Source organism: Oncorhynchus mykiss, chromosome 22 (genome assembly GCF_013265735.2).
Source record: "Oncorhynchus mykiss isolate Arlee chromosome 22, USDA_OmykA_1.1, whole genome shotgun sequence".
Lineage (NCBI taxonomy): Eukaryota > Metazoa > Chordata > Actinopteri > Salmoniformes > Salmonidae > Oncorhynchus > Oncorhynchus mykiss.
The window spans coordinates 30,552,130-30,576,082 of record NC_048586.1 but is presented as its reverse complement, the minus strand read 5'-3'; the positions used below and the strand labels follow the sequence as shown (position 1 = coordinate 30,576,082).

The following is a 23,953-nucleotide window of genomic DNA, read 5'->3' as shown; positions in this document are numbered from 1 at the left end:
AAAAGAGAGGAATGCTATTTATGCTAGCTAGCTGGCTAAGGCTATCCAACACTGGAACACCAAGTCAAGGAAGGGGGGCAATAGCACACACAACAGTATCATCGGCATACAAGTGCAGGTTACAATTTAACAGACAAGTTGATATTGTTCATGTGAAAATTACAGGACCCAGAATTGACCCCTGCGAGACACCTTTCATAATATCCAGGAAACCTGATTTAACACCATCAGTTCACACATTGAGTTCTATCTGTCAAGTCATTTTTAAACCAGTTACATGCAGGCCAATTAAGGAAAGCCTCTAAATTAACAGTGATTGATCAACAGTATCGAAAGCTTTTGACAGGTCAATGTTGCCTATTATCCATACAGTTAACCACATAATTTATAACTATGGATGCATAACTAAAACTAGTGAAGCATGTCTGGTGCAATAACAAATGCACCTCATCAAACTAAACTTCAAGTAGATCATTTAGGCACTGATCAATCTTTCAATATTAGAAGGTAATAGAAAAAAAATAACTGCAAAAACATCATTTAAAGCTTTCCTTTAATTTTTTTGTATTGTAGTCTAAACTAACATAACACCAAAGAAATACAACCTTAATTGAGAGCTTAATCTAAAGTAAGTCCGTCATTAAATACTGATTGAATCAATAAATGATTAAACTTGTCTATGGGAATAATACTAATTTGATAGTTTATCATTCTCCTTGAGAACTTTCATCAGAACAACTTTGAAAATAATTTCAAAGCCATTCCTCCAATTTTGGGGAATATTCCTGGTAGGAACATTGTAGCTGCAGTCCCAACAGTATCCAGAGCCTTGCTAATGAATGATGGCCTATTCTCTACCTCTTGTGCCTTCGCATCCTTAAGGGCATCTATCTCTCTTTGCATTTGGCTTGCTTTGTCATCAAATCCTTGCTGGAGGAGATCACTCTGCTCCTGAAATGACAAATAAAGTTTGCCACATACAGTACATCACATACACAGTGTATAACTGACAAATGCAGTGTACACAGACACACATCGTATTACTACAGGTACTGTAGTTTTAAAGTGTACTTCTCAATGTTTGTGTTTTTTTTATTCCTACCTTGAGTCTGGCCTGTAGAACTCTATCGTGCTCTGCTATGGCATTTCTGCTGTCTCTCTCCATCCTCTCCATCAGCTGGTTCACATTCTCCTCATACGTCCTCTGCTGGTCCGCTCTCAACCTCTCCTGGACAACCAGCTGCTCCTCCATGGCTCGATTCTCCCGTTCAGATGCCTCCCTTCTTGCTTGCTCGGCTAAAGAGGGAGAGAGTATGAGTGACAGAGAGAGACCAAGGGAAAGAGAGAGTGATAGGTAAGCCTTCATGTGGTGGTCATTAGAATGTTGTCGTCAGGTTGTGTGTTGTCATTTTAGCACACTGATTTGGCAGATGTTAGTTTTATATTTATAATATCACCTTCTGCTCTCTGCTCAGCTTCAGTGAGGGACTGGTCTGCTGACAGGATGGCCTCACCAATGCTGGCCTTCCTTTCCAAGTACTCCTTCAGTACCTCTTCACCCTGGAACCACCACACATAATAGCATCATTCTCATCCAAGATCGCATAGCAGTTCAGACGTCTTTTGTCCTCGTCTTGTCGTGTCCTGTATATATATATATATTTACAACTTTTTTCACATACATTTTATTTTTATTTTCCATTAACTCATCTTCAAAAAACTCTCCTGCAACCAGCCTCACCAATTTATATTTATAAAAAAGTATTATTTACCTCAGATCTGCAATCCTTCAGGAAGCTAGCCAGAAACTCCAGGAGGCTGGCCAGAAACTAGCCAGAAGCTAGCCAGGAGCTAGCCCAGAAGCTAATCAGAAGCTAACCACGGTTTGTGGTCATCGGCTGTCCTTTAGTTCGAAAATCTATCGAAAATCTATCGCCAGTTTTGTACGGCGCAGCGCGGCTCGGAACGGAACATACCGGACCAATTTTTCTCTCCATGTCCCTGGATTTCAACTGCTCTCTGGACATTCATACCCGGATCTCACAGCTAGCTAGCTGCTATCCGTGTGACAGTCGGCTTTCGTCGATTCCGGAGCAAACATCGATTGTTCCGGTGCTAGCCAGCTCCGTCAATCACGCCTGAGTTCCATCATTCACTCCTGGGCTGCAGTCACCTATCCGGACCCGTTTCACTGCCTACGCGGAGCCCCACCGGGCCTTCACAACCGGACTGCCGACGTTATCTACCTGAAGGAGATCCGGCTGGCTCCTCTGTCGCGACGTTACCGGAACGCCCATCTGCGGCCCGCTAACCGTTAGCTGTCTTTCCGGCTGCTATCTGAATAGACAATCGGACAATTTATTTATTTGAATTATTATGTTTTCTTCTCAGGCCTCTATAACTATATCTATTGTTCTTATTTTTGTTGTTGTGTGATTTGGATTAATCCCCTCTACCACACGGAACCCCACTAATCTACTGACCGAACGCAAGAGGTGGCTAACAACAGACTCCATCCTATGCTAGCTTGCTACCGGTTGGCTTGGCTAGCTGTCTAAATCGCCGTGACCCTAAACCAACCTCTCCACTCACTGGACCCTTTTGATCACTCGACTAAGCATGCCTCTCCTTAATGTCAATATGTCTTGTCCATTGCTGTTCTGGTTAGTGTTTATTGGCTTATTTCACTGTAGAGCCTCTAGTCCTGCTCACTATACCTTATCCAACCTATTAGTTCCACCACCCACACATGCAATGACATCTCCTGGTTTCAATGATGTTTCTAGAGACAATATCTCTCTCTTCATCACTCAATACCTAGGTTTACCTCCACTGTATTCACATCCTACCTTACCTTTGTCTGTACATTATACCTTGATGCTATTTTATCGCCCCCAGAAACCTCCTTTTACTCTCTGTTCCAGACGTTCTAGACGACCAATTCTTATTGCTTTTAGTCGCACCCTTATTCTACTCCTCCTATGTTCCTCTGGCGATGTAGAGGTGAATCCAGGCCCTGCAGTGCCTAGCTCCACTCCTATTCCCCAGGCGCTCTCTTTTGACGACTTCTGTAACCGTAATAGCCTTGGTTTCATGCATGTTAACATTAGAAGCCTCCTCCCTAAGTTTGTTCTATTCACTGCTTTAGCACACTCTGCCAACCCGGATGTTCTAGCTGTGTCTGAATCCTGGCTTAGGAAGACCACCAAAAATTCAGACATTTTAATTCCAAACTACAACATTTTCAGACAAGATAGAACTGCCAAAGGGGGCGGTGTTGCAATTTACTGCAAAGATAGCCTGCAGAGTTCTGTCCTACTATCCAGGTCTGTACCCAAACAATTTGAACTTCTACTTTTAAAAATCCACCTTTCTAAAAACAAGTCTCTCACCGTTGCCGCCTGCTATAGACCACCCTCTGCCCCCAGCTGTGCTCTGGACACCATATGTGAACTGATTGCCCCCCATCTATCTTCAGAGCTCGTGCTGCTAGGCGACCTAAACTGGAACATGCTTAACACCCCAGCCATCCTACAATCTAAACTTGATGCCCTCAATCTCACACAAATTATCAATGAACCTACCAGGTACCTCCCCAAAGCCTTAAACACGGGCACCCTCATAGATATCATCCTAACCAACTTCCCCTCTAAATACACCTCTGCTGTCTTCAACCAAGATCTCAGCGATCACTGCCTCATTGCCTGCATCCGTAATGGGTCAGCGGTCAAACGACCTCCTCTCATCACTGTAAAACGCTCCCTGAAACACTTCAGCGAGCAGGCCTTTCTAATCGACCTGGCCGGGGTATCCTGGAAGGATATTGACCTCATCCCGTCAGTAGAGGATGCCTGGATATTTTTTAAAAATGCCTTCCTAACCATCTTAAATAAACATGCCCCATTCAAGAAATTTAGAACCAGGAACAGATATAGCCCTTGGTTCTCCCCAGACCTGACTGCCCTTAATCAACACAAAAACGTCCTATGGCGTTCTGCATTAGCATCGAACAGCCCCCGTGATATGCAGCTGTTCAGGGAAGCTAGAAACCATTATACACAGGCAGTTAGAAAAGCCAAGGCTAGCTTTTTCAAGCAGAAATTTGTTTCTTGCAACACTAACTCAAAAAAGTTCTGGGACACTGTAAAGTCCATGGAGAATAAGAACACCTCCTCCCAGCTGCCCACTGCACTGAAGATAGGAAACACTGTCACCACTGATAAATCCACCATAATTGAAAATTTCAATAAGCATTTTTCTACTGCTGGCCATGCTTTCCACCTGGCTACTCCTACCCCTGTCAACAGCACTGCACCCCCAACAGCAACTCGCCCAAGCCTTCCCCATTTCTCCTTCTCCCAAATCCATTCAGCTGATGTTCTGAAAGAGCTGCAAAATCTGGACCCCTACAAATCAGCCGGGCTAGACAATCTGGACCCTTTCTTTCTAAAATTATCTGCCGAAATTGTTGCCACCCCTATTACTAGCCTGTTCAACCTCTCTTTCGTGTCGTCTGAGATTCCCAAAGATTGGAAAGCAGCTGCGGTCATCCCCCTCTTCAAAGGGGGGGACACTCTTGACCCAAACTGCTACAGACCTATATCTATCCTACCATGCCTTTCTAAGGTCTTCGAAAGCCAAGTCAACAAACAGATTACCGACCATTTTGAATCTCACCATACCTTCTCTGCTATGCAATCTGGTTTCAGAGCTGGTCATGGGTGCACCTCAGCCACGCTCAAGGTCCTAAACGATATCTTAACCGCCATCGATAAGAAACATTACTGTGCAGCCGTATTCATTGATCTGGCCAAGGCTTTCGACTCTGTCAATCACCACATCCTCATCGGCAGACTCAACAGCCTTGGTTTCTCAAATGATTGCCTCGCCTGGTTCACCAACTACTTCTCTGATAGAGTTCAGTGTGTCAAATCTGAGGGTCTGTTGTCCGGACCTCTGGCAGTCTCTATGGGGGTGCCACAGGGTTCAATTCTTGGACCGACACTCTTCTCTGTATACATCAATGAGGTCGCTCTTGCTGCTGGTGAGTCTCTGATCCACCTCTACGCAGACGACACCATTCTGTATACTTCCGGCCCTTCTTTGGACACTGTGTTAACAACCCTCCAGGCAAGCTTCAATGCCATACAACTCTCCTTCCGTGGCCTCCAACTGCTCTTAAATACAAGTAAAACTAAATGCATGCTCTTCAACCGATCACTACCTGCACCTACCCGCCTGTCCAACATCACTACTCTGGACGGCTCTGACTTAGAATACGTGGACAACTACAAATACTTAGGTGTCTGGTTAGACTGTAAACTCTCCTTCCAGACCCATATCAAACATCTCCAATCCAAAGTTAAATCTAGAATTGGCTTCCTATTTCGCAACAAAGCATCCTTCACTCATGCTGCCAAACATACCCTTGTAAAACTGACCATCCTACCAATCCTCGACTTTGGCGATGTAATTTACAAAATAGCCTCCAATACCCTACTCAACAAACTGGATGCAGTCTATCACAGTGCAATCCGTTTTGTCACCAAAGCCCCATACACTACCCACCATTGCGACCTGTACGCTCTCGTTGGCTGGCCCTCGCTTCATACTCGTCGCCAAACCCACTGGCTCCATGTCATCTACAAGACCCTGCTAGGTAAAGTCCCCCCTTATCTCAGCTCGCTGGTCACCATAGCATCTCCCACCTGTAGCACACGCTCCAGCAGGTATATCTCTCTAGTCACCCCCAAAACCAATTCTTTCTTTGGCCGCCTCTCTTTCCAGTTCTCTGCTGCCAATGACTGGAACGAACTACAAAAATCTCTGAAACTGGAAACACTTATCTCCCTCACTAGCTTTAAGCACCAACTGTCAGAGCAGCTCACAGATTACTGCACCTGTACATAGCCCACATATAATTTAGCCCTATCAACTACCTCTTTCCCAACTGTATTTAATTTATTTATTTATTTTGCTCCTTTGCACCCCATTATTTTTATTTCTACTTTGCACATTCTTCCATTGCAAAACTACCATTCCAGTGTTTTACTTGCTATATTGTATTTACCTTGCCACCAAGGCCTTTTTTTTGCCTTTACCTCCCTTCTCACCTCATTTGCTCACATTGTATATAGACTTGTTTATACTTTATTATTGACTGTATGTTTGTTTTACTCCATGTGTAACTCTGTGTTGTTGTATCTGTCGAACTGCTTTGCTTTATCTTGGCCAGGTCGCAATTGTAAATGAGAACTTGTTCTCAACTTGCCTACCTGGTTAAATAAAGGTAAAATAAATAAAAAATAAATAAATAAAATATATCACTTTCAACATCACATCAGTGCATTCATAACTCATTTGAACAGCATCCACAAAACATGATAATTACATAATATTCTAAAATAGCTGAAGCACTACCTCCCCAAAATACCTTCACTCCCCTGCCTCCCTCAGATCTGTATTCGCTGGTGGCCAGTTTCAGGTCATTGCAGTACTCTTTGTATCCTCCAGGGGTCATGTAGGAGCCATCCCTTATTTTCTCCTCCAGGGGGGCAAAGATGCATTCGATTTTGGACTTGCATGACTTCTGGGACTCCTTGTAGTTCCTCTCACAGATCTTCTCATACTCCTCTTGAACCACTTTCTATAGAAAGAGGTTGGTTCAGAATGTACCAGAACAAACCAGAATGTCTCGGTTGAGTTGAGGTAATAAAATGGTACCATAAAAGGGATAGTTCACCCAAATGACAAATTAACCTAATCTTGTTAAAGACATGTATCATTAAATGTAATATTGACTCATTGAATATAGAATCTACATTCTCATACCATGAGCTCCAACTGGTACTTCTGGTCCTCGTCTTTGAAGGAGTTGTTGATGAATATGGCCACAGCCTCCTTCTCCATGACAGCATGCACTTCAGACAGCTCCTCTTGGGTCTCTGTGGGGTAGGCTACCCAGTCAGCCATGCCCTTCTGGTAGTGGGCCCTGGCCCTCTCGATGGCACTGGAGTTCTCAATTTGGGCCAGCGCCAACACAGCATTGTCCAGGCAGGGGATCTGCCCGCTCCGGATGGCAGACACATATGTCTCTGCCAGGTTCCCCAGAACTGCAGGAGAGAGAGGGAGAGAGTGAGTGAGCGGAATCTGCATATATACACTTAGTGGCCGGTTTATTAGGTTCACGAAAATACACTGCTCAAAAAAATAAAGGGAACACTAAAATAACACATCCTAGATCTGAATGAATGAAATATTCTTATTAAATACTTTTTTCTTTACATAGTTGAATGTGCTTACAACAAAAATCACACAAAAATGATCAATGGAAATCAAATTCATCAACCCATGGAGGTCTGGATTTGGAGTCACACTCAAAATTAAAATGGAAAACCACACTACAGGCTGATCCAACTTTGATGTAATGTTCTTAAAACAAGTCAAAATGAGGCTCAGTAGTGTGTGTGGCCTCCACGTGCCTGTATGACCTCCCTACAACGCCTGGGCATGCTCCTGATGAGGTGGCGGATGGTCTCCTGAAGGATCTCCTCCCAGACCTGGACTAAAGCATCCGCCAACTCCTGGACAGTCTGTGGTGCAACGTGGCGTTGGTGGATGGAGCGAGACATGATGTCCCAGATGTGCTCAATTGGATTCAGGTCTGGGGAACGGGCGGGCCAGTCCATAGCATCAATGCCTTCCTCTTGCAGGAACTGCTGACACACTCCAGCCACATGAGGTCTAGCATTGTCAAATCAAAAATCAAATTTATTTATATAGCCCTTCGTACATCAGCTGATATCTCAAAGTGCTGTACAGAAACCCAGCCTAAAACCCCAAACAGCAAGCAATGCAGGTGTAGAAGCACGGTGGCTAGGAAAAACTCCCTAGAAAAGCCAAAACCTAGGAAGAAACCTAGAGAGGAACCAGGCTATGTGGGGTGGCCAGTCCTCTTCTGGCTGTGCCGGGTGGAGATTATAACAGAACATGGCCAAGATGTTCAAATGTTCATAAATGACCAGCATGGTCGAATAATAATAATAAGGCAGAACAGTTGAAACTGAAATTGTCTTGCATTAGGAGGAACCCAGGGCCAACCTGGGGGTCTGAGGATCTCATCTCAAATCAAATCAAATCCAATTTTATTTGTCACATACACATGGTTAGCAGATGTTAATGCGAGTGTAGCGAAATGCTTGTGCTTCTAGTTCCGACAATGCAGTAATAACCAACAAGTAATCTAACTAACAATTCCAAAACTACTGTCTTGTACACAGTGTAAGGGGATAAAGAATATGTACATAAGGATATATGAATGAGTGATGGTACAGAGCAGCATAGGCAAGATACAGTAGATGGTATCGAGTACAGTATGTACAAATGAGATGAGTATGTAAACAAAGTGGCATAGTTTAAAGTGGCTAGTGATACATGTATTACATAAGGATACAGTCGATGATATAGAGTACAGTATATACGTATGCATATGAGATGAATAATGTAGGGTAAGTAACATTATATAAGGTAGCATTGTTTAAAGTGGCTAGTGATATATTTACATCATTTCCCATCAATTCCCATTATTAAAGTGGCTGGAGTTGAGTCAGTGTCAGTGTGTTGGCAGCAGCCACTCAATGTTAGTGGTGGCTGTTTAACAGTCTGATGGCCTTGAGATAGAAGCTGTTTTTCAGTCTCTCGGTCCCAGCTTTGATGCACCTGTACTGACCTCGCCTTCTGGATGATAGCGGGGTGAACAGGCAGTGGCTCGGGTGGTTGATGTCCTTGATGATCTTTATGGCCTTCCTGTGACATCGGGTGGTGTAGGTGTCCTGGAGGGCAGGTAGTTTGCCCCCGGTGATGCGTTGTGCAGACCTCACCACCCTCTGGAGAGCCTTACGGTTGAGGGCGGAGCAGTTGCCGTACCAGGCGGTGATACAGCCCGCCAGGATGCTCTCGATTGTGCATCTGTAGAAGTTTGTGAGTGCTTTTGGTGACAAGCCGAATTTCTTCAGCCTCCTGAGGTTGAAGAGGCGCTGCTGCGCCTTCTTCACAATGCTGTCTGTGTGAGTGGACCAATTAAGTTTGTCTGTGATGTGTATGCCGAGGAACTTAAAACTTGCTACCCTCTCCACTACTGTTCCATCGATGTGGATAGGGGGGTGTTCCCTCTGCTGTTTCCTGAAGTCCACAATCATCTCCTTAGTTTTGTTGACGTTGAGTGTGAGGTTATTTTCCTGACACCACACTCCTAGGGCCCTCACCTCCTCCCTGTAGGCCGTCTCGTCGTTGTTGGTAATCAAGCCTACCACTGTTGTGTCGTCCGCAAACTTGATGATTGAGTTGGAGGCGTGCGTGGCCACGCAGTCGTGGGTGAACAGGGAGTACAGGAGAGGGCTCAGAACGCACCCTTGTGGGGCCCCAGTGTTGAGGATCAGCGGGGAGGAGATGTTGTTGCCTACCCTCACCACCTGGGGGCGGCCCGTCAGGAAGTCCAGTACCCAGTTGCACAGGGCGGGGTCGAGACCCAGGGTCTCGAGCTTGATGACGAGCTTGGAGGGTACTATGGTGTTGAATGCCGAGCTGTTGTCAATGAACAGCATTCTCACATAGGTATTCCTCTTGTCCAGATGGGTTAGGGCGGTGTGCAGTGTGGTTGAGATTGCATCGTCTGTGGACCTATTTGGGCGGTAAGCAAATTGGAGTGGGTCTAGGGTGTCAGGTAGGGTGGAGGTGATATGGTCCTTGACTAGTCTCTCAAAGCACTTCATGATGACGGAAGTGAGTGCTACGGGGCGGTAGTCGTTTAGCTCAGTTACCTTAGCTTTCTTGGGAACAGGAACAATGGTGGCCCTCTTGAAGCATGTGGGAACAGCAGACTGGTATAGGGATTGATTGAATATGTCCGTAAACACACCGGCCAGCTGGTCTGCGCATGCTCTGAGGGCGCGGCTGGGGATGCCGTCTGGGCCTGCAGCCTTGCGAGGGTTAACACGTTTAAATGTCTTACTCACCTCGGCTGCAGTGAAGGAGAGACCGCATGTTTTCGTTGCAGGCCGTGTCAGTGGCACTGTATTGTCCTCAAAGCGGGCAAAAAAGTTATTTAGTCTGCCTGGGAGCAGGACATCCTGGTCCGTGACTGGGCTGGATTTCTTCCTGTAGTCCGTGATTGACTGTAGACCCTGCCACATGCCTCTTGTGTCTGAGCCGTTGAATTGAGATTCTACTTTGTCTCTGTACTGACGCTTAGCTTGTTTGATAGCCTTGCGGAGGGAATAGCTGCACTGTTTGTATTCGGTCATGTTACCAGACACCTTGCCCTGATTAAAAGCAGTGGTTCGTGCTTTCAGTTTCACGCGAATGCTGCCATCAATCCACGGTTTCTGGTTAGGGAATGTTTTAATCGTTGCTATGGGAACGACATCTTCAACGCACGTTCTAATGAACTCACACACCGAATCAGCGTATTCGTCAATGTTGTTGTCTGACGCAATACGAAACATGTCCCAGTCCACGTGGTGGAAGCAGTCTTGGAGTGTGGAGTCAGCTTGGTCGGACCAGCGTTGGACAGACCTCAGCGTGGGAGCCTCTTGTTTTAGTTTCTGTCTGTAGGCAGGGATCAACAAAATGGAGTCGTGGTCAGCTTTTCCGTAAGGGGGGCGGGGCAGGGCCTTATATGCGTCGCGGAAGTTAGAGTAACAATGATCCAAGGTCTTTCCACCCCTGGTTGCGCAATCGATATGCTGATAAAATTTAGGGAGTCTTGTTTTCAGATTAGCCTTGTTAAAATCCCCAGCTACAATGAATGCAGCCTCCGGATGAATGGTTTCCAGTTTGAAAAGAGTTAAATAAAGTTCGTTCAGAGCCATCGATGTGTCTGCTTGGGGGGGGATATATACGGCTGTGATTATAATCGAAGAGAATTCTCTTGGTAGATAATGCGGTCTACATTTGATTGTGAGGAATTCTAAATCAGGTGAACAGAAGGATTTGAGTTCCTGTATGTTTCTTTCATCACACCATGTCACGTTAGTCATAAGGCATACGCCCCCGCCCCTCTTCTTACCAGAAAGATGTTTGTTTCTGTCTGCGCGATGTGTGGAGAAACCCGTTGGCTGCACCGCTTCGGATAGAGTCTCTCCAGTGAGCCACGTTTCCGTGAAGCAAAGAACGTTACAGTCTCTGATGTCCCTCTGGAATGCTACCCTTGCTCGGATTTCATCAACCTTGTTGTCAAGAGACTGGACATTGGCAAGAAGAATGCTAGGGAGTGGTGCACGGTGTGCCCGTCTCCGGAGTCTGACCAGAAGACCGCCTCGTTTCCCTCTTTTTCGGAGTTGCTTTTTTTTGGGGTCGCTGCATGGAATCCACTCAGTTGTCCTGTTTGTAAGGCAGAACACAGGATCCACGTCGCGAAAAACATATTCTTGGTAGTACTGATGGTGAGTTGATGCTGATCTTATATTCAGTAGTTCTTCTCGACTGTATGTAATGAAACCTAAGATGACCTGGGGTACTAATGTAAGAAATAACACGTAAAAAAACAAAAAACTGCATAGTTTCCTAGGAACGCGAAGCGAGGCGGCCATCTCTGTCGGCGCCGGAAGTTGTTTCGGTACCTAATGGCAGTCAGGCTACCTCTGGCGAGCACATGGAGGCCTGTGCGGCCCCCCAAAGAAATGCCACCTCACACCATGACTGACCCACCGCCAAACCGGTCATGCTGGAGGATGTTGCAGGCAGCAGAACGTTCTCCACGGCGTCTCCAGACTCTGTCACGTCTGTCACATGTGCTCAGTGTGAACCTGCTTTCATCTGTGAAGAGCACAGGACGCCAGTGGCGAATTTGCCAATCTTTGTGTTCTCTGGCAAATGCCAAACGTCCTGCACGGTGTTGGGCTATAAGCACAACCCCCACCTGTGGACGTCGGGCCCTCATACCACCCTCATGGAGTCTGTTTCTGACCGTTTGAGCAGACACATGCACATTTGTGGCCTGCTGGAGGTCATTTTGCAGGGCTCTGGCAGTGCACCTCCTGCTCCTCCTTGCACAAAGGCGGAGGTAGCGGTCCTGCTGCTGGGTTGTTGCCCTCCTACAGCCTCTTCCACGTCTCCTGATGTACTGGCCTGTCTCCTGGTAGCGCCTCCATGCTCTGGACACTATGCTGACAAACACAGCAAACCTTCTTGCCACAGCTCGCATTGATGTGCCATCCTGGATGAGCTGCACTACCTGAGCCACTTGTGTGGGTTGTAGACTCTGTCTCATGCGACCACTAGAGTGAAAGCACCGCCAGCATTCAAAAGGGACCCAAACATCAGCCAGGAAGCATAGGAACTGAGAAGTGGTCTGTGGTCACCACCTGCAGAACCACTCCTTTATTGGGGGTGTCTTGCTAATTGCCTATAATTTCCACCTGTTGTCTATTCCATTTGCACAACAGCATGTGAAATTTATTGTCAATCAGTGTTGCTTCCTAAGTGGACAGTTTGATTTCACAGAAGTGTGATTGACTTGGAGTTACATTGTGTTGTTTAAGTGTTCCCTTTATTTTTTTGAGCAGTGTAGTTGGCTCCTATAGACAGTGTGTCACGTTACTGTGATTTGCTATATAAAGCAGGCAGACATTGAGGTATTCAGTTAGTGGTTTGTCCTTTAAATGTTGCAGTGTACTGCGGCACAGCTTGCATGGTGCCACAGAATTCTATGGCACATTATTTAAGTGCCAACCACTGGTACCATTAATGCTAGTTAGTGCTAGTTTGACTACCAGAGGACATCTTTGAGAAGCATTTGATAGCCTTCAATAGTGGCTGTACTAGAGAACTTAAAACCTTTTTTTGTAAGAACATAGTATATGGGACTGATTTTAAGAAATGTTGCTTAATTAATTAGATTAATATTATGGTTTCCGTTAGGATTGAAAGGAAAATATGGCGCTGTACAAGGTGAAGGTCAGGAGTAGGCTACAGTACTTAAATCTCTGTGTCGTGCGGGCATTTCACTGACCGGGAGGAAGGAGTAGGCTGTCCTTATTTATAAGAATTTGTTCTTAACTGACTTGCCTAGTTAAATAAAGGTTACACTAAGAGCATAACATTTCATAACATTGTAGTCTAACCAATGCCCAATCGAAGAGTCAGTGAAAATAAACATCTCATTGATTTATCAAGACCAGTCCCCATGCCTGTCTCAGAGCAGCGCGAAATGATGCTAAAATAGTTGTAGGCTATTGCTTCAAATCCTATCCTAACTTCAATATGCTCTTTAAATAAATAAGACCACCACGTTTAACAGCACATTACTCAACACTAGTGAGACTCATGTCGCCTACGGTAGGCCTACAGTATATTGAAAAATATGACGTGACTCTCCACCAATAATGACATATATTTTATTTAACTAGGCAAGTCAGTTAAGAACAAGTTCTTATTTACAATGACAGCCTAGGAACAACAGATTTTTACCTTGTCTGATTCGATCTAGCAACCTTTCAGTTACTGGCCCAACGCTCTAATCACTAGGCTACCTGCGGCAGGAGGATTGGACTGGAGGATTCTATATTAAAACCAAAAGCCATCTCATGGGTCTCCAGGTGGCAGCTGGCACGGGTATCGAACCTTGTGTCTGTAGCAATGCATTTTGCACTGCGGGAGCCCCTATCCACTCCGGAGCCCCCATCCACAAAGTATCAAAATACAGAGAGGTGTTGGTAAAGGTATATTGTCCTGCTAACATCCCATAATACTGTACATGTTGTCCAGGTCAGGATAACCAAAACATGTCTTTATTAAAAGGCTATCAGAAAGAATGTTGGTACTTATTTATTTGGTCCAAAGCCATGAATGAGTGAGTTACTCAGCTTTATGTAGGTGCCGCTATATGAATGTGCCATCAACTTGATAATATATAACGATATTTATCCTTGGGGTCCCTTGATACCAATTGGGCAAAGTTTGAATGCCACACTTTGTGGAATCCATGCCCCGAAGAATTTAGGCTCTTCTGGATAAAATTGGGGGTCCAACCCAATTCCTGATGGGCGTACCTAATAAACTGGACACAGACTAACTTATATACAGTGCATTCAGAAAAGTATTCAGACCCCTTGACTTTTTCCACATTTTGTTACATTACAACCTTATTCTAAAGTTGTGTTTTTTTCCCTCATCAATCTACACACAATACCCCATAATGACAAAGCAAAAACAGGTTTAGAAATGTTAGCAAATGTATAAAAAATTAAAAACTGAAATATCACATTTAGGGTCGTTGTCCTGTTGGAAGGGGAACCTTTGCCCCAGTCTGAGGTCCTGAGCGCTCTGGAGCAGGTTTTCATCAAGGATTTTTGTACTTTGCTCCATTCATTTTTTTTGCCTTGATCCTGACTAGTCTCCTAGTCCTTGCCGCTGAAAAACATCCCCACAGCATGATGCTGCCACCACCATGCTTCACCGTAGGGATGGTGCAAGGTTTCCTCCAGACATGATGCTTGGTATTCAGGCCAAAGAGTTCAATCTTGGTTTCATCAGACCAGAGAATCTTGTTTCTCATGGTGATTGCTTTTATTAAATATGTTTATTTTGGTTTATTATGTGCTGAATTATATTGTTTTATACACGTTATGTTTTTATTGTAATGTATACAGGGCTCTCTTGTTAAATGGATTTTTAATCTTAATGTGATTCCTTGTTTAAATAAAAGTTAAATAAAAAAATAATCTGATTGTCTTTAGGTGCCTTTTGGCAAACTCCAAGCAGGCTGTCATGTGCCTTTTACTGAGGAGTGGCTTCCGTCTGGCCACTCTTCTATAAAGACCTGGTTGGTGGAGTTCTGCAGAGATGGTTGTCCTTGTGGAAGGTTCTCCCATCTCCACAGAGGAACTCTAGAACTCTCTGAGTGACCATCGAGTTCTTGGTCACCTCCCTGACCAAGGCCCTTCTCCCCTGATTGCTCAGTTTGGTCGGGTGGCCAGCTCTAGGAAGAGTTTAGGTGGTTCCAAACTTTTTCCATTTAAGAATGGAGGCCACTGTGTTCTTGGGGACCTTTAATGCTGCAGAAATGTTTTGGTACCCTTCCCAGATTTGTGCCAACACAATCCTGTCTCTGAGTTCTATGGACAGTTCCTTCAACTTCATGGCTTTTCCTCTGACATGCACTGTCAACTGTGGGACCTTATATAGACAGGTGTGTGCCTTTCCAAATCATGTCCAATCAATTGAATTTACCACAGGTGGACTCCAATGAAGTTGTAGAAACATCTCAAGGATGATCCATGACAACAGGATCCACCTGAGCTCAATTTCGAGTCTCATAACAAAGGGTCTGAATACTTATGTAAATTAGGTTTCTGTTTATTGTAATAAGTTTGCAATAAAATAAAATAAAATGTTTGTCATTGAGGTATTATGTGGAGATTACTGAGAAAAAAAGTATAGTGTCACGTTCTGACCTCTATTTCCGTTGTTTTGTATTTATTTAGTATGGTCAGGGCGTGAGTTGGGTGGGCAGTCTATGTTTGTTTTTCTATGTTTTGGGGCATTTCTATGTTTTCGGCCTAGTATGGTTCTCAATCAGAGGCAGGTGTCATTAGTTGTCTCTGATTGAGAATCATACTTAGGTAGCCTGGGTTGCACTGTTTGTTTGTGGGTGATTGTCTATGTCAGTGGCTTGTGTTCAGCACAGGTCTATTTTGTAGCTTCACGGTCGTCATTTGTTTATTGTTTTCTATGCGGTGTCAGTATTTTCTTGATTTAAAGATTCACCATGGACACTTACCACGCCGCATTTTGGTCTTCTGATCCATCTCGCCTCTCCTCTTCAGATGAAGAGGAGGACGATCGTGACATATATATATATATATATAATCTATTTTAGAATAATGCTATAACATAACAAAATGTGGAAAAGGGAAGGGGTCTGAATACTTTCCGAATGCACTGTATACATACATACATACAAAACATTAGAAACTGCAAGGGTCGTACTCTTATTATAATAATTAACTGTGTACAGAACATTAGGAACACCTGCTCTTTCAATGACAGACTGACCAGGTGAATCCAGGTGAAAGCTATGATCCCGTATGGATATCACTTGTTAAATTCATTTCAATCAGTGTAGATGAAGGGGATGAGTTGAATAAGGATTTTGAAGCCTTGAGACAATTCGAGACATGGATTGTGTGAGTGCCATTCAGAAGGTGAATGGGCAAGATAAAAGTTTTAAGTGCCTTTGAACAGGGTATGGTAGTAGGTGCCAGGCGCACCAGTTCGTGTGTGTCAAGCAAGAACTGCAATGCTGCTGATTTTCTCAAGAGTTTCCAGCGTGTATCAAGAATGGTCCACCACCCAAAGCACAACCAGCCAACTTGACACAACTGTGGAAAGCATTTTGAGTCAACATGGGCCAGCATCCCTCCCTGTGGAATGCTTTTGACACCTTGTTTATTCCATGCCCTGACAAATTGAGGCTTTTCTGAGGGCAAAGGGGGTGCAACTCAATATTAGGAAGGTGTTCATAATGTGTTGCGCACTCAATATATAGTTGTGGTAGTGATGGATGTAGTAGCGATGGAAGTAGTATAAATAGTAGTACTACTTGTAGAAGAAGTAAAGGAAATTGTAGTAGTTGTAGTGGTGCTGGTAGTAGTAGTGGTAGTAGTGGTGGCGCACTGGTGGTAGTAGAGGAATTGGTTGTAGTATCAGTGGTAGTAGAGGAAGTGGTTGTAGTATCAGCTGTTGTACTTTAGTATATTTGTTGTATTATAATAATTATACTCACGTCTGCCGGTAACTTTCAGGCCCTGTTTCAGGGTCTTGGTCTTGGCCTCATTGAAGACGTGGTCACAGAACTCCTTGGCTTGCTCCACAAAGGCGGGCTCCAGGTCGGCGTCGGTCAGCTCCTCCATATGTCTCATTTTGTCTCCGCTGGCTGGCCTCTCAAACACAAAGCACCAGCGAGGAGAGAAATAGTTCCGCAGGCAGCTACGAGGCAGGTTGTACTGCTGAACCTTTGCACTTTGACCTTTTTGTAAAAATAAAAAATATTCATATCAGCCTAAATTAACAACTTCTATGTGCGCAACAACGTTTTATGTTTATGTATGTATTCATATATTCATATTTACTGTCATCAATCCAGTTATGTGCTAGTTAGTATTCTCACCTGTTTTCAGTTTAAGAGCATTCTCCAAGTACTCATTGGCTGTGATGGGTCTCCCATCAACCTCCAGGGTCAGGGTGAAATCTCTAACTGTCCACACAAAGGAAGGAAAGTAACGCAGGTACTCTGAAGATTCCTCCCCGTCTCGCTGGTTGGACTTCACCTTGATGTGCTCTGTCAGTTCTGTCACATAGCTGTAGAAGGCGGTGTTGAGGACAAAATGAAACCAGATTTACTAACATACAATATAGTGCTGAGCGATTAGTGCTTTTTGAGGTCAGTTCAGTTGTTGGGGATGAAATGAACCCAGACATACAACACTACACTATATTTCTTTATAGGCCTGCTGAAGGATACTGTAGTTTCTCCAGGGCGTTGTTGTCGATGGTTCCCATGCTGTTGTACACCAGAGTACTGCTGAGCAGGACAGCCAGGGAAAAGATCCAGTTGTCATTCTTCTCATCACCCTGCAGACACAACAGAAGGAACACATTGGTACTCTGTTCATACTAGAGTGAAATTAAGTCAGTAACTAAATGTCTACTCCATACGCCATTTTATGGGCTCCCTACCTAAATAAAGGTCCAAGCTGGAATCCTTAATTGAAATACTAACAAAGCCCCACCATGCCTCAGTTTTGGTTAAATAAAAAAGCTAACAAAAAAGAGCTGAGGGATGGGCCTGAAGAAATGTAACCACTCAAATGCATAGACTGAGCTATGGGTGCAATGACTCACCATCCGTGACATCATAATTGTAGTTAACCATGATGTTATACAGAGTTTATTTACATTTACAAACATTGGAGTAAAACAAGCTTATATTTTGGGTTCTGATGGGGTATGACAGTTGAACTAAGCTCATGGGTCCTTATTTATTTGTTATACTCTTTAGAATCAATTGGTATACATCATACATTTATAAGTCAGACATTACATACAGATGATGACATCAGCTATCAGTACTAGACACAGTTCATTGAGATAACATGGGATTTTACCCATAGCAATGTTATATTCCGTCATCTAAACAATCTGAACCATAAAAGGTTTTTGATAAAAAGTGACCTCCCACCTTCTCCACATCCCCCAGCCCCTCTGTATCCAGCAGCACCAGGGTGTGGTCTCTTTTTTCAGGGTGAGGCACACACCACATCCAAATGCCCTTAGTTTTGGACTGGATGGTGGCTCCCAGGGCAAAACCTTGAGGACAGAGGATAAAAACGGTTCTTAGGATGGAATCTGTAAAGAGGCAGCAGGATGTAAAGTGTTAACTCAAGCCTGCTGGTTTTCAGATGAACCTGTTTGTCTAGTTATACTGCATACCATACTGACAGACTGAAAGTGAAACTAGCAGCCAGTGCAAAACGGCACCCTGATCTACACAACCCACCTAGAACAAATGTGGTTGGAACAAAATGTGTTTTTGATGTTTGCTCTGCTGTCTGGTTGTACATTATAGTGTAAAACTGAAAGAGAAACAATAACAGGATGTGTCGAATTTCCAATTTTGGAGAGAAAAAAACATCAAAGCATAATGTGTTTAGAACAGGACAAATCTGTACTTTGGTGCAGCATATCTGTCTCTAACTCTGAATGACAAATGCAGTACATAAGATAACACTTTCTGTTTCACATTTCTATTACCCTATCTTTATGATAAATAATTATCTTATACATAATCATTCCTTATCCATATAACAGTGTTGAGGTCATGCATATTGTTATGTACATTGTTCGGACTTTGGACCATAGATAAAAAAATGCTTGAGTGGTTCACCTTTCCTCTCTCCAGCCAGCTTGTTCATGAGGTAGGACTTGCCGGTGCGGTACAGCCCGACCACCGACACCACTACCACATGCTGGTCAATCTGGTCCAGGATTTCCAGTGCACTGCGGACCACACGCAGCTTCCCATGACTGTCGTTCTCTATCAGACATACTGGTTCCTTCATGGATACTCTCTGGCCTGTCATGATGCTGACCTATAGAAACAATGGCAACAACACACAATAACTTTTAATTGGGTAGGGTACTGTGTGTGTGTCACAGTCCCTACAGACTTTTTTATTGCAATTAAATGTAATTTGATAAAGGAGGCACAGGAACAGGTGATAAAGAGTGAATCAAGGCTTATCAGATTGGGTAGACAGTGACAAAAAAATTATAATAAATTCAGGCCCGGTCCTGGCCGTTCTGTCGCCCTAGGCTAGACAAAATAAATTGCCTCTCCCTATACCCCACAAAGCAAGAATAGTCCCAGAAAGCACAAAGACGTTGAAAATACATCTAAAATACTATTTTCCAGACATAAAAACTAAATGTTAAAAAAATTGGTACATTTTTCGTATCTGAATGAAAGTTGAAAATACCATCTATTTTTCGACCAAATCAAGGCCGGTCCGGACTGGACGATGTCTGAACCAAACAGACGTCTATGATTGATTCAAGACACCCAAAAGACATCGGTCCGTGTTTACTGGGATGTAGCCTACAGCAGTGGTTCCCAAACTATGAGGGCGCAAGGGGTCGGCAGAAGGGGTGCGGGGTGTGGATTTGGCTATTTCAGCTACACCCGATTCTGATAGGCATATCAAATCGAGCACACAGTCATGCAATCTCCATAGACAAACATTGGCAGTAGAATGGCCTTCAGCTCCCAGCTGTGCCCTGGACACCATTTGTGAATTGATCGCCCCCCATCTAGCTTCAGAGTTTGTTCTGTTAGGTGACCTAAACTGGGATATGCTTAACACCCCGGCAGTCCTACAATCTAAGCTAGATGCCCTCAATCTCACACAAATCATCAAGGAACCCACCAGGTACAACCCTAACTCTGTAAACAAGGGCACCCTCATAGACGTCATCCTGACCAACTGGCCCTCCAAATACACCTCTGCTGTCTTCAACCAGGATCTCAGCGATCACTGCCTCATTGCCTGTATCCGTTACGGAGCCGCAGTCAAACGACCACCCCTCATCACTGTCAAACGCTCCCTAAAACACTTCTTTGAGCAGGCCTTTCTAATCGACCTGGCCCGGGTATCCTGGAAGGACATTGACCTCATCCCGTCAGTTGAGGATGCCTGGTCATTCTTTAAAAGTAACTTCCTCACCATTTTAGATAAGCATGCTCCGTTCAAAAAATGCAGAACTAAGAACAGATACAGCCCTTGGTTCACCCCAGACCTGACTGCCCTCGACCAGCACAAAAACATCCTGTGGCGGACTGCAATAGCATCAAATAGTCCCCGTGATATGCAACTGTTCAGGGAAGTCCGGAACCAATACACGCAGTCAGTCAGGAAAGCTAAGGCCAGTTTCTTCAGGCAGAAGTTTGCATCCTGTAGCTCCAACTCCAAAAAGTTCTGGGACACTGTGAAATCAATGGAGAACAAGAGCACCTCCTCCCAGCTGCCCACTGCACTGAGGCTAGGTAACACGGTCACCACCGATAAATCCATGATTATCGAAAACTTCAATAAGCATTTCTCAACGGCTGGCCATGCCTTCCGCCTGGCTACTTCAACCTCGGCCAACAGCCCCGCCCCCCCCGCTGCTCCTCGCCCAAGCCTCTCCAGGTTCTTCTTTACCCAAATCCAGATAGCAGATGTTCTGAAAGAGCTGCAAAACCTGGACCCGTACAAATCGGCTGGGCTTGACAATCTGGACCCTCTATTTCTGAAACTATCCGCCACCATTGTCGCAACCCCTATTACCAGCCTGTTCAACCTCTCTTTCATATCGTCTGAGATCCCCAAGGATTGGAAAGCTGCCGCAGTCATCCCCCTCTTCAAAGGGGGAGACACCCTGGACCCAAACTGTTACAGACCTATATCCATCCTGCCCTGCCTATCTAAGGTCTTCGAAAGCCAAGTCAACAAACAGGTCACTGACCATCTCGAATCCCACTGTACCTTCTCCGCTGAGCAATCTGGTTTCCGAGCCGGTCACGGGTGCACCTCAGCCACACTCAAGGTACTAAACGATATCATAACCGCCATCGATAAAAGACAGTACTGTGCAGCCGTCTTCATCGACCTTGCCAAGGCTTTCGACTCTGTCAATCACCATATTCTTATCGGCAGACTCAGTAGCCTCGGTTTTTCGGATGACTGCCTTGCCTGGTTCACCAATTACTTTGCAGACAGAGTTCAGTGTGTCAAATCGGAGGGCATGCTGTCCGGTCCTCTGGCAGTCTCTATGGGGGTGCCACAGGGTTCAATTCTCGGGCCGACTCTTTTCTCTGTATACATCAATGATGTTGCTCTTGCTGCGGGCGATTCCCTGATCCACCTCTACGCAGACGACACCATTCTATATACTTTCGGCCCGTCATTGGACACTGTGCTATCTAACCTCCAAACAAGCTTCAATGCCATACAACACTCCTTCCGTGGCCTCCGACTGCTCTTAAACGCTAGTAAAACCAAATGCATGCTTTTCAACCGATCGCTGCCTGCACCCGCATGCCCGCCTAGCATCACCACCCTGGATGGTTCCGACCTAGAATATGTGGACATCTATAAGTACCTAGGTGTCTGGCTAGACTGCAAACTCTCCTTCCAGACTCATATCAAACATCTCCAATCGAAAATCAAATCAAGAGTCGGCTTTCTATTCGGCAACAAAGCCTCCTTCACTCACGCCGCCAAGCTTACCCTAGTAAAACTGACTATCCTACCGATCCTCGACTTCGGCGATGTCATCTACAAAATGGCTTCCAACACTCTACTCAGCAAACTGGATGCAGTCTATCACAGTGCCATCCGTTTTGTCACTAAAGCACCTTATACCCCCCACCACTGCGACTTGTATGCTCTAGTCGGCTGGCCCTCGCTACATATTCGTCGCCAGACCCACTGGCTCCAGGTCATCTACAAGTCCATGCTAGGTAAAGCTCCGCCTTATCTCAGCTCACTGGTCACGATGGCAACACCCATCCGTAGCACGCGCTCCAGCAGGTGTATCTCACTGATCATCCCTAAAGCCAACACCTCATTTGGCCGCCTTTCGTTCCAGTACTCTGCTGCCTGTGACTGGAACGAATTGCAAAAATCGCTGAAGTTGGAGACTTTTATCTCCCTCACCAACTTCAAACATCAGCTATCTGAGCAGCTAACCGATCGCTGCAGCTGTACATAGTCTATTGGTAAATAGCCCACCCATTTTCACCTACCTCATCCCCATACTGTTTTTATTTATTTATTTTTCTGCTCTTTTGCACACCAATATCTCTACCTGTCCATGACCCTCTGATCATTTATCACTCCAGTGTTAATCTGCAAAATTGTAATTATTCGCCTACCTCATGCCTTTTGCACACATTGTATATAGACTCCCCCTTTGTTTTCTACTGTGTTATTGACTTGTTAATTGTTTACTCCATGTGTAACTCTGTGTTGTCTGCTCATACTGCTATGCTTTATCTTGGCCAGGTCGCAGTTGCAAATGAGAACTTGTTCTCAACTAGCCTACCTGGTTAAATAAAGGTGAAATAAAAAAAATATATATATATATATATATATATAAGGTCCCACAGTTGACAGTGCATGTCCGAGCAAAAACCAAGACATGAGGTCAAAGGAATTGTCCATAGAGCTCAGAGACAGGATTGTGTCAAGGCATAGATCTGGGGAAGGGTACCAAAACATGTTGCAGCATTGAAGGTCCCCAAAGAACACAGTAGCCAAAACTCTTCCTAGAGCCTACCGCCAGGCCAAACTGATCAATTGTGTCTCTTTTTTATGGTAGCTATCTAACATTGTTAGCTACATTTTCACCTGTCATTGTTAGATGGTTAGTCTGATGTTGGTAGCTACTTGTAATTTCGTTTCAGTCATTGGATTATTATAACAGATGAAAGCTGTATATCTCGTTTTGTTATTTCTAAATAAATGTGCCTTCTTAGTATTGATGCCATTGTATTCATGTTTATTATTTCCAGACCACATCTTGTATGGATAAATGGCCAGTTAATTGGATTTTTAAAAGCTGAGTGACATGTCACAGAATTGCAAACATTTAACCTCCAATCAACATTAAAGAACCCTAAACTGAGGAACTGTCTTTCTCACCTTCACTCTATTTATTAGGAGTACAATCTCCATAACTTTACCTACTCAATCAGTGTATAAATTCCAGAGAGATCACCCTCTAATTCAGTCTCAATACAGTACGTTGTCATACATTTTATGTCCAGCATGTAGACTACAGACAAATTCACATACTGTTTCTACTGTAGGCTAAATCATGTGGCAGATATAGCCTTTGTCAGAAGATTTTTTTCTGGTTATCTAATCAACCGCAAACGCCTACATTATTAAGGATGGATCAAGTATTTTTCATATAACCAGTCAACTTGCAAATCAATATGTAAAAAAAGAAAAAATTATCCTAAATGTAAGCAGTGCAAGGGAGTTTACCTCGGCAAAGCTGTAGTGGGTTATTATTCAGTCAGTGGTCAGCGTTAGGATAGTTAAAGAAATATGTGATTTATAAAAGTCCCTGCTCTGCGCAGTTATTCATTAAATGCCGCGATCACGTGCTAGTGGGAACTAGAACATTCCGAAACGTCAGACTTCCTTCCTAACTGGTTGAATCGCACGTATATAATGGTGCGTTCACGACAACTGGGAACTCGGTAAAAAAAAAAACGAGGTCAAATCATGTCATGATGTCAGTTATCTTCATGTCGGAAAGTAGGAGCTCTAGAAAGAGGCACGGTTTCCCAACTTGGAATTCCGAGATGGAAATAAATCTCAGTCGGAGCTCGTTTTTTCCTCCAGAT

At 44.4% G+C, this 23,953-nt stretch overlaps 1 protein-coding gene across 1 annotated transcript; it reads right to left on the bottom strand.

Annotated features, from left to right (window-relative positions):
• Window positions 1–536: 536 nt before the first annotated feature.
• Window positions 537–23,722, bottom strand: LOC110501731 (guanylate-binding protein 1). Its single transcript, XM_021579479.2, has 11 exons — window positions 23,589–23,722; window positions 18,944–19,148; window positions 18,239–18,366; window positions 17,522–17,631; window positions 17,168–17,358; window positions 16,784–17,026; window positions 6,832–7,112; window positions 6,434–6,646; window positions 1,458–1,560; window positions 1,103–1,296; window positions 537–951 (listed from the first exon to the last, which is right to left on the bottom strand). The coding sequence occupies exons 2-11, from the start codon at window positions 19,137–19,139 to the stop codon at window positions 730–732; spliced, it is 1,881 nt and encodes a 626-aa protein (XP_021435154.2). The 5' UTR covers window positions 19,140–19,148; window positions 23,589–23,722; the 3' UTR covers window positions 537–729.
• Window positions 23,723–23,953: the final 231 nt, after the last annotated feature.

Bases quoted from the DNA above. Each gene is read 5' to 3' on its own strand.
- LOC110501731 (XM_021579479.2), bottom strand. From the start codon at position 19,139: ATGACAGGCCAGAGAGTATCCATGAAGGAACCAGTATGTCTGATAGAG. The intron at 17,632-18,238 runs GTGGGAGGTCAC...TTGTGTCTGCAG, and splicing joins GGCTGGGGGATGTGGAGAAG to GGTGATGAGAAGAATGACAA. The intron at 17,359-17,521 runs GTATCCTTCAGC...CGCCTTCTACAG, and splicing joins AACGCCCTGGAGAAACTACA to CTATGTGACAGAACTGACAG.